Source organism: Trichoplusia ni, chromosome 15, assembly GCF_003590095.1.
Source record: "Trichoplusia ni isolate ovarian cell line Hi5 chromosome 15, tn1, whole genome shotgun sequence".
Taxonomy (NCBI): Eukaryota; Metazoa; Arthropoda; class Insecta; order Lepidoptera; family Noctuidae; genus Trichoplusia; species Trichoplusia ni.
Genome location: NC_039492.1, coordinates 3,117,960 through 3,131,122, shown reverse-complemented (window position 1 = coordinate 3,131,122; position 13,163 = coordinate 3,117,960). Strand labels below are relative to the sequence as shown.

At 35.5% G+C, this 13,163-nt stretch overlaps 1 protein-coding gene across 2 annotated transcripts in view; it reads right to left on the bottom strand.

Moving 5' to 3' along the window:
- The window catches only part of LOC113501515 (solute carrier organic anion transporter family member 4A1-like), a 45,159-nt gene that overhangs the window by 28,704 nt on the left and 3,292 nt on the right, over positions 1-13,163 (bottom strand). The window contains exons 2-3 of one of the 2 annotated variants that reach the window (XM_026882694.1): positions 8,615-8,734; positions 3,437-3,596 (exon numbers count right to left, since the gene is read on the bottom strand). In XM_026882694.1, coding sequence (XP_026738495.1) covers positions 3,437-3,596; positions 8,615-8,728 — 274 coding nt within the window. In that variant the 5' untranslated portion in view covers positions 8,729-8,734. Of the gene's footprint in view, positions 1-3,436; positions 3,597-7,584; positions 8,138-8,614; positions 8,735-13,163 lie in introns of those variants that run through there. The other variant, XM_026882695.1, reaches the window with a different exon arrangement.

The window sequence follows — 13,163 nt, the reverse complement described above, 5'->3', positions numbered from 1 at the left end:
TGTGACTGTTTAGAAGTTCCTTTAGTTACATGATAAAGATATTAAACATTCAGTAGGACCTGGTTAAAAAAAGTGACCAAAAAATACTTGTTTTTAAGCTTATACGAAATCTGTATTAAATATATTGAAAGGATTTTTATAAGCCGCGTGTTAATCGGTGTGGGTGGTAAGTAGACTGCCACACTTTTTCCATTAGGACCCCAGCGAGGCCAATGCAAAAATATTAACACTTTTCAGGTAGTCATTCCACCTGGCTTTTAACCTTTTATCCGCAAAATGACTACAGAGTGTTTCAGTGTTATGCGCTGGTTCATTTCATAAGCGGTAGCGGTGGCTTCTTGTCTTACATACATTTACGTTAGGACGAAGGTGAATATTAGCATTGTTAGGAGATGTAAATAACTTTTATTGAGTAAATTATATACAATGTGACGAGTCATTTGATTGCGTAAATTCTTTCTTTAAGTGTAAGACTCTTGAAATAAGGTATTTAAACCTTGCAAACATGCAAAGCAACATTATTATAAGCATACGTGGATCACACCAACGCCTGTCCAACACGAGGATCGAAACCGCGACACGTCGCGCACTGAGGGTTTTTGGCGGTCTTAGACATTCCTCTCGATGCATGCGTTTAATATTTGTTACTGTTTAACATTCATCATCATCATCTCAGCCTATCGCCGTCCACTGCTGAACGTAGGCCTCCCCCAAAGAGCGCCAACCATCCCGGTCCTGGGCAGCCCGCATCCATCCGCTGCCAGCCACCTTCTTCAAATCATCAGTCCATAATGTTTAACATTATGATCCTTTTTTTTTGAGTTTTTTTTTAATGTAATCTATTACTAACTTTACCGTAGACGATTTCTAGAATAAGTTGATGAACTCGCTACCTCACGTCACTTGCACCTACTTAATTTTGTAGGAGAATCGTCTTATAAATCTAGTTATCCGCCCCCAGTGGTCGGCCGGTGTTTTTTATATTAATTAATGTACTTTATTATTTCATTAACCCTTTTCCGTGTTTGTTTGGGGTTAAACAAAGCTTCCTGTGGAACTTAAGTGTTTTCGTTAAAAGTCGGCGGAGAGCGTAATGCGATTACAGTTCGGTGTTATGCTCCATTACTTGGTGAAATTCAATGTTTTTGCAAGATGATGGTGTTCGCATGTTAAAGTTCAGAATTTTAGTTTATGTTTTTGAGTTTTATGTGTCACCTCATTTACCTTATTTATTTTAGCAAAGTTATATCGTACATAAATTACAAAGCATCATGAGATACATGGGATAAACACCTCCATGATGGTGTAGTGCAAACCCTTTGGAAACATAACTTACAGATCCGTAAAAATAAATGTTTCCGTGACCATCGTTCAATTATATTATTATGCAAATTGCGGTTAATTACTGCGACTGCCGAGTTAAGGATACCTTCTTCCGTAAGGTTAATTTGTTTGTGGGTTATATAAAATAATGCTGGCTGCATTGCATATTTAAGTTTTGATTTTAATTTCCAAAATTTTCTCGAATGGAGAGCGCAATAAGTAGACACGTCCCAAACCGAATTAAAAATATGCATGCAAATGTACGACAAAAATAGCATTTAGGGCCTTTTAACTACCTCTCTTCTAACTACCTAGAGCCTATTTAAAAAGAGTTGATGCTATAAGTCTTATAAATCCCTCCTGTTCATGATAAGCGGTGTACGTAAAAAAATCTACTTCACAATACCGTTTTAATACATAGTCTAGAAAAACAGTGTGATCTACGGAACCTCAGTTATGGTCTATTGTGAATACAAAGACAGAGTTTTTTACTCTGTGGCACAGTTTCATGTCGGAAGCTAATTTCATATGGAAAGTGTGTGATCGTAAAACAATTTCTCATTATTACAATATGCGTGTCTTTCGTTCGATATCGTTCGCCTCTGTTATTTTGTGCCTATTTGCATGTAGTAGCAGATGTAGTGTGTAATTTGAAGATGTTCGCATCATTTGATATTAATTGTCGATTGTTTTTTTTTATAGTGGCAGGGTTTGAGATGAAGTGAAAGTGAAAAAAAAAAATAAGTTTGAAAAGAAGAACGTGTGCAGTGCGTATCAAGGTTTTTCCTTAAAATAAAAACTCTATTTTAAATAGACTTTTAAGTTTCTAGTTGGATGCTCAGAAAATGTATTGCCAGAAGGCAAAAACTACTGCTTGCGCTAAATTTTGTCAATGTTTACTTATATGACTTTGTGGACTTACACCTAAATATTTATATTTAACCTTAGACATCTATATTTTTTATTTTTTTATCACATCAACATTATTTGCAAACATACAATTTGCACAACGCGCATGCAAATTCACCTGCATACAAATATTTATATTATGTGACACACATCAATCATTCACGAGGAAAGCAAATATTACGCAACCATAACTGCGTAATATAGAGGAACAATCTGCATGCGTTCGTCTCGGCCGTCGATGGATTACAAATAAATAGTCCTGGTCGTGTTATGTAAGAGTTTTGTTCATATCTTAATACTTGAGGGTTTCGAAATTAAGAACATCTACACTTCACTAAAATTTTGAAGGCTTGTCCAAAATGTTTTGCGTTATCTTCACATGTATAAAGAAAAAAATGTTTTCTGCTATCAAAATATCTATATCAGATCTTATAGCACAGAATACTTATAAGTAGTTTGCTATAGTCAAAAAGTAAAAATGTACTAAAATTGGTGATAAAAAAGGCAAAATTAATTTTGTTAGCAGTAATTTGACAGAATCTTATGTCCCAAAAGAATGAACGCTGAGATATCTAAACATTACATACATTTAGACATCATTATGATGACTACGTAATAGATATGTAACTTGAAACAAAGAACTATCGAACTAAATGGGCACGCACCGTGGCTTGACCAAAATAAGAACTGTTTGTACATAACAAAATATGTATTGTTACTAAACAAAGACTCATAAATACTATCTGGTGGAGATGTGACGTCACGTCACCTTCCTTCTTTATGAATACTGGTCACGAAAACTGTTCCGCGTATTCGTGCTGCTGATACGCAGGAAATCCTTCGAGGAATGTGTACCTATCGTTTGGTATCGATTGAATATTGTTTTGTTTTGGTAAAGAGAGTGTAATTTCAAATTCTGATTGGGATAAAAATGGAGCTTTAGTCAGACTCGCGTGGAACCACGATTTATATAACGCAATATTTTTCTTCAGGGAACAGAGGTATGAGGGTGGTGTTACTTTAGCATCATACTTAATTTTTCCTTAACCGAAGAGACGAAAAAGTTCTGTCTTACCACCCCAATGGGAACTACTTTGGCTTTCTTTTTTAAGACCTCATACACATAGGTATAAGGAAAGCCGTGATAAAGCTAAAATATTCGTTGCCCTATATCTTAAAATACATATTCGTCATATCGACTCACCCTGTATAGCCCCAGCCCAGCAGAGCCAGAATAGCGCCCACTTAGCGGTCCTGAACCGCTGCAGCCAGGTGGGCCGGAACATCCCCCAGCCGCACTTGAGGGACTGCTCCTCATCCAGCGCGGCCCGCTTCGGGGACGACGGGACTGCTTCTGTCGAGGCCTGACACAAATAGAAAAAATGTTACAAATTGAAATTCAAAGTATAGGCAATGAAGGAGCGCTTTTCGAACAATCAGGTATGATTATGTTACCCTGGGATATGATTGTATATGGATCTAGTTATCTAATTATATTGAAGTTACATCCAACCAGTTAATTTTTATCAGGAAATGTCCATCATGTACATGTGATGTCTCCAAAAGTTAGTCCCGAAACATTTTTTTTTAAGAATCCTCACAAACCCTTTGTTTTTTTGGATCTCAAAGCATCATAATTTATTTATTCAAACAAATACTGCTCGAAGTCAGTTTATTAATCCGATTAAGTGCAAGAGACATTAAACATAATTTCTTCTCTCCAATCTTTGACATTCTCAAATCGGAAACACCCACGTCCAAGTAAGATTTAGGTAACTACATATGTATAAAGATGCTTGAATTAATCAAAGTGATTGATTTATGGTCCCATAATTTGATCAGTTTGATCCGCTTGTCTCATTAAAATAATTATTGGAACTGTATAATAATATACTATGGCATCCGTTTGATTAATGTGAGAGTTATTTAAACATGCTTTTAAAAAGCTTAGTATCTGGCCGCCGTTTTTTTTAAAGCTTAGCGGTAATATTTGGCGACATAGAATAATGGAAATTTCTTATGTTGTCCCAGTTTTAATTCACTAGGATATATTATAAAATTCTAGTGAGTTTAAATAAAAAGCAACCCAAACAGGACGCAGTGGGTGTATCCGAATTACAGAAGTGCGGAGATTGGCTTGAATCATTCCTCTACAATAATCCGACAAAGTCATATTTAATTAAATAATTTTCAAGTTCATTGCACTACAATGAGTGCGCATTGTACTTACGAATAACACATTTTTTAATTGGTAAAATTAATATTATACTGTTTTATACAAAGCATTGTTCTTTCAGAGTGCATAAGAAGTTATAGCATAATGAGAGCCCTAATCACAAACCTTTGACTGCACATATAGCCAAGCGGTAGAAGTAGCGGGTTCGATCTGAGTATCTTTGCGTGTGACTTGAATGTTTGTAAGAAACCCCATCGACACAAGTATTAAATTCCTTAGTGAACTCTATAAAAATTAAATATCTAAACCCAAATGCCTGGACAAAACATTTGCGCAAACATTGGCATATCCTATAACCAAAATAAAAGACGCTCGACACTGAACTCGCGCCATTTTAAATCAAGTCAGAAGGCTAATCCGTTTCAGCGTCCGTACAAAATCTGTTCTCCCCATTAAGACGTCACGTGTGCTCTGAATGGCACTGAATGGGCTCATACAGGCCCACAATAGGCTCATAGACCAACAATATGTATCACAACAGCTCACATCCTGTGCTTTGTGGGTCCCTGTGCCACTGGGGTCACTGTTGGTGATATTGGCGAAGAATGGGCCGCCTCTAAATTGAGTACTTTCATGTGCTTTTGATTGGAGTAATCAGTGGTAAGTGTGGACTTGGTAACACTGGGTTGCTAAGAGACTTTGTCTCAAAGCTTCATTTGGTTTTATTTTTCTAGAATTACCTACATAGAAAAACCGGTTAATTACCAGTCGGACTTGAGACACTAAGGGGTTGGTATTTACACGAATACATATTCAATTTTCAAAAGTTAATGGTCACTTATCTAATTTATAACTGCTCCTAATGTGTTCATGAGATTCAACCTGATGACATGACGATGAGATAGGCAGTCAGGCAGCAGAGTTTTAGTAAAATCGATCACTTTTTACCCTCCCTGCGGAACCTCAAAAATGTCGAAATTAAAAGAAAAACTGGCAATATTTATGTAGAACTCTAAATAAATACGCAATTCTAAGATTTGCTAAGGAGTCAAGGTATAAGTTTACATTCGAGTTAATTACACAAAACCATTTATAATTAGGTTAACAGTAAAAAGGTTTGATAGAAAATAAGTTGTCTAAAGATGTTAAGACATTAATATCGGCGCAGAGAAAGTTACGAGTAAAAGCTAGTGCCACACATTATAAAACTTATTAAAGAGAGAGTAATTGGAGGCAAAGAAAGTAAGCTGTAATGCCACATATCAGTAATGATTCGATTCTGATCTACCTCGTCACGATTTCTGATTGAACATTGGTAATAAAAAAACAAAACAGAAGGAATAATCTAAATTCAAATAAATTATGAACCACAATGTTTTTTTTTTACTTCCATAATCACCATCTGTCGTAGATATTTGTCTTTTGGGATTATTCCTGTACCATGAATGGAATGTAAATATGACAGTTTCCTCCTAACTAAACAAAAAAAAATAAAGTTTATTTCTCGCCTTTACAAAGCTTAATTCTAATTGTGTAGATACTTGAACCGCAATTTATTGCTTTGTTAATATTTTAGACACTAATCTACGAAATAGATTAACGAAAATGATTAACAATCAGTTCCTTTTACTTTTAATAATAAATCTAGCCTAAAAGGTAAACAACCCCAATTAATAAGCAATAAGTCACGTCTTGTCCAGTTCACAACGTGATTGTAGACCTTTACGAGCAGGTGAGTACCTCATGGTTCATAATTCAAGGTCTGTTCAGGTCGAAACACTTTAGGAATCGGAACTTAGTTAAGTTAGAATATAATGTTAGGCACTAGATTGTATATCGCATAACATTTAGATTTCTGTTTCTGAAAAGAAAAATGGTTCGTCTAATTGTAGGTGTTTCCTGTGCGTCTAAAATTAAGAAGTATTTTTTTTTACTCATTATGTGGAAAGGATCCTTAATAAGTTGTTTCTGAACAGTTTTTTTTTTAATTTTTTAATTGCAGTTCTTGTTGTTCTTGAAGTACAACTATGTACTTATTCAAAAACTTTACACGATTTAAAATAGACTTTTTGAACTTGAGTAACTTAAAATTGGTACCTAATACTACTGTTCCGTCTAAATACAGAATGACATAACTTACGAAAGTTTATTTATAGACCGTAGTAGTCTGGTCTAGTCATAGTGATTTATAACTATCTTATAATAAGTGATGAAGGTGTATTTGTCTTGCACCTACATCTTTACATACTTTATAGAGTCAGATATGTGCAAAACAATTTGGACAATGTTATTTATTTAGTAAGTAAAGTATTTGAATCCCAAGTAAAGGCTACGGTGAATAAGGTCCAAAAAATAAACGAAGGACTTTGCTGTCATATTCGAAATCTATAATTTCGATTTATTTTAAAGTGAAAATCTTTTAGCCCTTTGAATGAAAGCGACATTAGTTGCGGTTCAAGACGTCATTTAATATGGAGATGAACAAGTAAGAATCCATGTCACATGAAAATTGTTTTTCAACCTGGTAGAAATTGCGCAAAATATTATAATTTCGAAAAAACAAGAAGTTAGTAAAGAATTTTGAAGTGTTTTAAAAATATTGAAGTATGTACCAAATGTTGATTACCAAATTGAGATTTTTAATATCAGACGTAATTTAGTGGTATTTATTTGTAATAGTAATGCATCTATTATCGGAATACTCGATACATATGATAAAGTGTATGTAAATAGGAAATTGCGTGCTCTATCAGCAACTGAGATACCCAAGGTCGAGGGCAGTCGTAACATGCTATTCTTACACGTGAACTTATGTTAATACGGAATATGGATATTCTTAGATTTCGTAGGTTTTATAAAATAAGTATATTGTTTTCGGTGAAAGTTATAAGATTTCACACACTTGCTTTTCTTTTAAGAGTTAACGATGGTATTTATAAAGCTATGCTGTGAATTATTATTGATAAAAGAAATGGAAAAGATTAGGCTACGACAGAAAATTATCAGCTAAATGAAATAACTGTGGTCGAAAAAAAGTAGAAGCTAACCTTATTACATGAATGGCAGTTCTCATAAAGTCTAAGGCCCAAACCAACCCTTTAAAATATCCGTTAAAAAATAATATTTTCAATACCGTATCAATTAAAAATAAAGAAGAATAAAAAACAATAAATTACCATTTTCGAACGTCAACTGTCTTCGTAACCAAAGTTCTTATTTTAAAACATTCCTTGCGAAACTTCGTACGGTATCGTAAGTCGTCGTAAAAGTTTGTTCGCGACGGAGCGCACGCTACGGCGGGCACGACCCCACGCGGGACACTGAGGGCTAGACGAACGCACCACCGTTTATAAACAGGGAGTGTAGTATATGCTAGGATTGTAGAGACGTTGGTACGTAGATATTGGATGAATGAGGTGAGTCTTCCTGATATGATATAGGTTTTTGGGAATGGTCTGGGATTTTGGATGCTTATAAAGGCTGAGATATTTGAGTAGACACAATTTAAGCACAATACAATTATTTATTTCCATTAAGTACGAAAAACAATACAAAAAAGATGCTCCCGTAGAAAATAGATGTGTTTTTTTCTAAATAGGCTCATTTGTAATCTACCAGCTCTAGTTTGAGATTAGTAATTTTATTTCATTTAAAAACCTCGCTTCAAGGCTTTACTTTCACAACAAGTGAGGTTTTGCGATAACATTACATATTAATAAATTTAAATTACTTGAATACACTAAAAACACGTTAGCAACGGCCTTAATATTGAACGGAAGTATAGACTCTAACAAATTAATTTAACCTCCTTGAGTTGAAGTAGAGAGCACTCTAGTTTTTAATCTGTACTCCGGCGTAGTACTGCGCACGTGCAAACTTGACGTGACTTTAATTTGAATTTGGAACATAATGAAATTCGCGCCATATTTATGGGTTTTGGAGGGAAATCGAGGATGGTTGGCGAGAGCTACTTACTTCCACTCGTTTACGTTTTAAAGTAAGTACTTCCATTTATTTCTCAAACGTTTTATAAGACGCGTACCTTCCTAAGATGCAGTGCATATTAAATATTTTTTTTTCATGTAATTATTTTGCATGTATTTTATTAAATTATATCATGCAAGTTTTGTATGCCCAGCTAACTAAAATTCCGTCATGCAATATGAGTTGACCCAGCTCTCAGAACAATTATGTTTGATATATTACCTGTGTCCTATGCTGGTCATCCTGCCTGTTGTTCCTCAGGTCGATGGTGTGGAACCCGTCGTCAGCGCCCTCGAACGCCTTGTTCACGACCCCCCCGGACCCCTCCGACGACATCTTGAACTATGGACAGAAGTAACTGGGGTTTAGGTTTTTCAGTTTTCCAAAAAAAAAGAATAACGAGATACGACGGCATAAGAAAAAATATTTTCGTCAGAAATTAAAGAAAATGCGAGCGAAACGAGCTTAAAAAAATAAAAAATAACCGCACATTACGAGCAAAAATACAATTAAACATTATACATAATGTATGCTGAAACAGGTGGGTAACTCGAATACCTCAACTTTTTGGAAGCTTGCTTAGATCCTTCTTAGTTTTGATTCTAACTATTAAACGTCCATACACTTTCCTAACTCGAAACAAACCAAAATCAAAACGTTCCTAGAGGACAAAATCATTACATCATTCTCAATTCCTCAAACTAACATCATCAAGCATTCCTATAATGGTCTATAACATATCTGTGTCAGTATAAACATAAAAACGTGTTCGACTATCTACAATTGAGGAGTTACAATGAATGCCTCTATAAAAAGCGTCATTTGTAAAAGTGCACACAATGCGACAATGGTACGTCATGGGAATCGACGCACCGCTAGCCACGGCGTCCCTCCTAGGGCTGGTGACCTACTGCATGGGGCGACGTACCTACTACTTGTGGTCCAAGGCCTTAATACGCATCCATAATCATTAAACTAGTTATACCTCTTTGGAAGCCCGGAAAGAAATGACTACAGTAGTTTCCGCCGTATAGTCCACGTTACGTTTCGACAATCAAAGATACATGCATTAACTTTAGAAGGTTATGTTGTGGGGGCGGATAGATTTGTAGTATTGCAAAACTACAAGCTTTAGTAGTTTTCTAGTTTCGATCATACCTACATAATATTATTTCAGCGAACGGGATTATGGCACAAGTTTTGGATGAAGCAGGATATACTCAGGTAATACATGTGAATAAACTGTTTTAAAAAATATTAATCCATCCATCGAAAGATTCTTATTGAATTAGAAATATCGAAATAAATTATCTGTGTTAATTGAACTAATCTTTGTAGGCTCTATCATCATGCAAAGTGGAAACATAAAATTCATGTCCTGAACAGGTTTCGTACAACATAATATTACATACTTTGAATAGGTCTTGGACAACCGGTAAAGGCCGAATCGATTGAAGGAAATGTCACTAGTCCTCTGTGGTGGTGGACTTTAACTGACATAATAATGATGTGCTACCAACTTAATACTATACAACCTTGATAAAAACGCACGACCTTCACGGACCTTCAGAATTTGACAGGAGCTGGACCTGGTCATACGGATGACTACGTTATTCCCTTTTTTAATGGTCGCTGTCAAGAAAGAAGGCCCCGTGCCTATAACATCTCTATCTAAGAAACCAAATGAGCAAATGTTTCCCCATTTACAAAATATTTGTGCCGATCACACGTACCGGCACACTTTCCAGTGATCACGGAAGTGGAAAAATAGCTAAACACATTATGGACGATATATTTGCTTAATGAAGTTTATTGTATAATTTTTCCGATACATTAGTCACAGATGGTTTAGTGAAGGAAGAGCTTAGACTAGACGAGGTGCACCGTGTGAAGATGGCTATACTTCTTTTCGTACATTGTTTCCTGCTTATGCCTTGGTACATAGGTATTTACTAATATCATAATTTATATGGTAACTAAAAAGTGCAAAATTCTAACACTACTTATTCTATTGTCAAATGACACTTCATAAATCGTCCTCTTTGTAGTATCTGCCATATTAGTTATGCTAATTATAACACGTGTTTTCTTACAACCAATTCAAACCGAGGATATTAATGGCTTCATAACCTCCCAATAATGTCACGTCTCCCTCGATTTTTCCCAAAATCGATAAATCATTAGGCATAAACAATTAAGTTGCCAGCAGAGCACCGAGCGTGTCAACCCTACGTGACTCAACAGCGGGCTGGGTGCGCAGGCGCACGCCTTTCTACGCAACGTCACTATCGATCCGGTTCTGTGTCAGTGAGCTAACATAACACACCTGTCGTTTTGTTATGCAATCATTTTTTTCGGATCGGTAACAGACTTGTCAATATTTCCCTTGAATACGCTATTTTTAATACGTCTAATTTTTGTTGCCCTAATTAATAAAATGAAACTAGCTCAGCTATTTAAGTAATCTCAAAACCTGTCCAATCTGATGTCAAGTCCTGTGTTTGGTGCTTGGTCTTTCTTGCAACCATTCACAGTCAATACTAACTAAATAACTTAGTTTGTTACCATAAATTTCTTCGACCATATTTACCATGGCACTACTAACCAGTCTAATGATTCCCCTTTTCTTCACCTAAATGTCTACACGTGTCTCAAAACACCATGCCCCTGGAACAACTAGATTCGCTATCAGTACCCGCAGCTCCGCCTTGCCCTGCAGCGACGCGTGTCATCGATTCTCCTCACTCAGCTGAACATCTACCGTCAACTTATCGCTCATTATTCACGCTTTCTCCAAAATCAACAGTCGTATTGATTGTTTAAGATTTTTGAAAAGTCATTTAGAGATTTTTCTTTATTTGCAACCAGCAGAATTAATTTCGGTCAAATTCTAATCGTATTCAATCATTAGAGACTTTTTGTATCTAGGGAGGACAGAGAAAAATTAAGAGAAAGACCACGTTCTCTTAATTGTAAAACTATTTCTGAGAGAGACGATATTTTCCCATCAATCAAAGTACAATACCAGTTGAAATAGAAGAGAAGAAGTCTTTATTTTTTATCTACTTAAGGAGTTTAGCCCTAGTATGTATTAATGATTCTTTAGCCTTATTTTTGTGTTAAAACACGCCCAAATGGACAAGAGGAGTATGAAAAATGTTACAAAAATCGCGCGCAACCGACGTTTTTCCATAAATTAGCAACATAATACATACATTATAAGCTAGCAGGTGTATCTTGCGTCAGCCTCCTTATTTATCATACCTCTGACTAACGTTTGCATATTCATGCACGACTCTGGAGCAAAAAACTTCGAAATAATTTGTTTATGTAATGCTGTTTCTTAATTTGTTTACGGCGACCGTAATCCCTAAAAGACTGCTACGATGATTTGAAATTTCTATTTTGCGTCAGTACCATTTCCAACATGGCGTCTGGAACTGTCAAAATATGGCCGCCATGAATACTTGTGTCACAAAATGTACTATATAACCATTACAAAGATTTGCATTTGCCATGCATTCAACACGGGAACCAGTTACTATAATAATGTAGTGTAGTTGTTTATAATGAACAGATAAGGAAAGCCGGCGAACTCATTAGGAGTAAGTAATCACTGTTATCTCAACTATAACTATTACAATTTGTGTCTACAACTTGAATTAAATTATCAATTTATATGTCGTTGAAGTAGCATCTTGTGTCTATTTATTAAACCACTCGTAGTAGTAATACACTCTATAAGTAATGAATGAACAAGAACGTCAAAGGGTCCAAAAACTGTATAATGATTCAATTGCTTCCTTTCCAAAATTGGATGGTTCTTTCCAATTAAGTTACAACTTAGGTTATTAGTAGACAATTTTCTGATACTACGTCATACGCAATAAATACTACATTACTAAATTGTTTAGGAAAGTCAAGTATTATTTACTGCAGTTTCGGCATAAACATAGTTCTACTATTAGATTGTAACCCTAAATGAGGTCCAGGAAATAGGGAATACACCTCTGTGCTACCTACCGGTACTTTTGTACTAGGTATGACGTGACACTGATAACAGATTTAACATTCCTAGTCATAATGTTATCAACTGTCAGTAACCAAGCTGCATTAACGACCTGCTATCAATAAGTTAAGCGGTAAACAATAAAGAACGGACAAGGCACGTGTCGGATATTAAATCTTATACTAGAATATGGCTTATACGTTCTTAAATGCCACTCATTCACTATTATACATCAGTCGAAGTAAAAGACGAAAGGCTTTTTAATCAGTTAGTTGTCCACTTGAACAGCTTGTTCAAGAGCAAAATGTATTATTATAGTAATTTGTTAAACCATAGCGCGATAGATGGCATTGACGTCGAATTAGATCGCGCTATGGTTTCGTTACATGAGTTGACATATATATTTTGAAGTATTTTCAATATATGACTCTGTCGCAGACCAAACAGTGTTGTTTTATTTTATATCAGTGCAGTTCTTCAGCTCGGTGCTTAACAGAGCTGAAGAAAACATAATGTAGATTAATGTAGAAGAATCGGTTCTGGATAAAATACTTATGTGAATCTCGTGAATGTTAGTTTAGTTTTTGTTAATAATCAACTATTAGAAATATTCGACTGCTCACTCAATGGTCTCACTTTTCAAACTTTCTCTATTTACTGTTGTATCGGGTAATTAATTCATAAAACCGTACAAATCGTAGAATCAAAGTTTCCTGGGCCTGCATCATCCAAAACGCGTTGATATAGCCAAGCCGTAAGCTA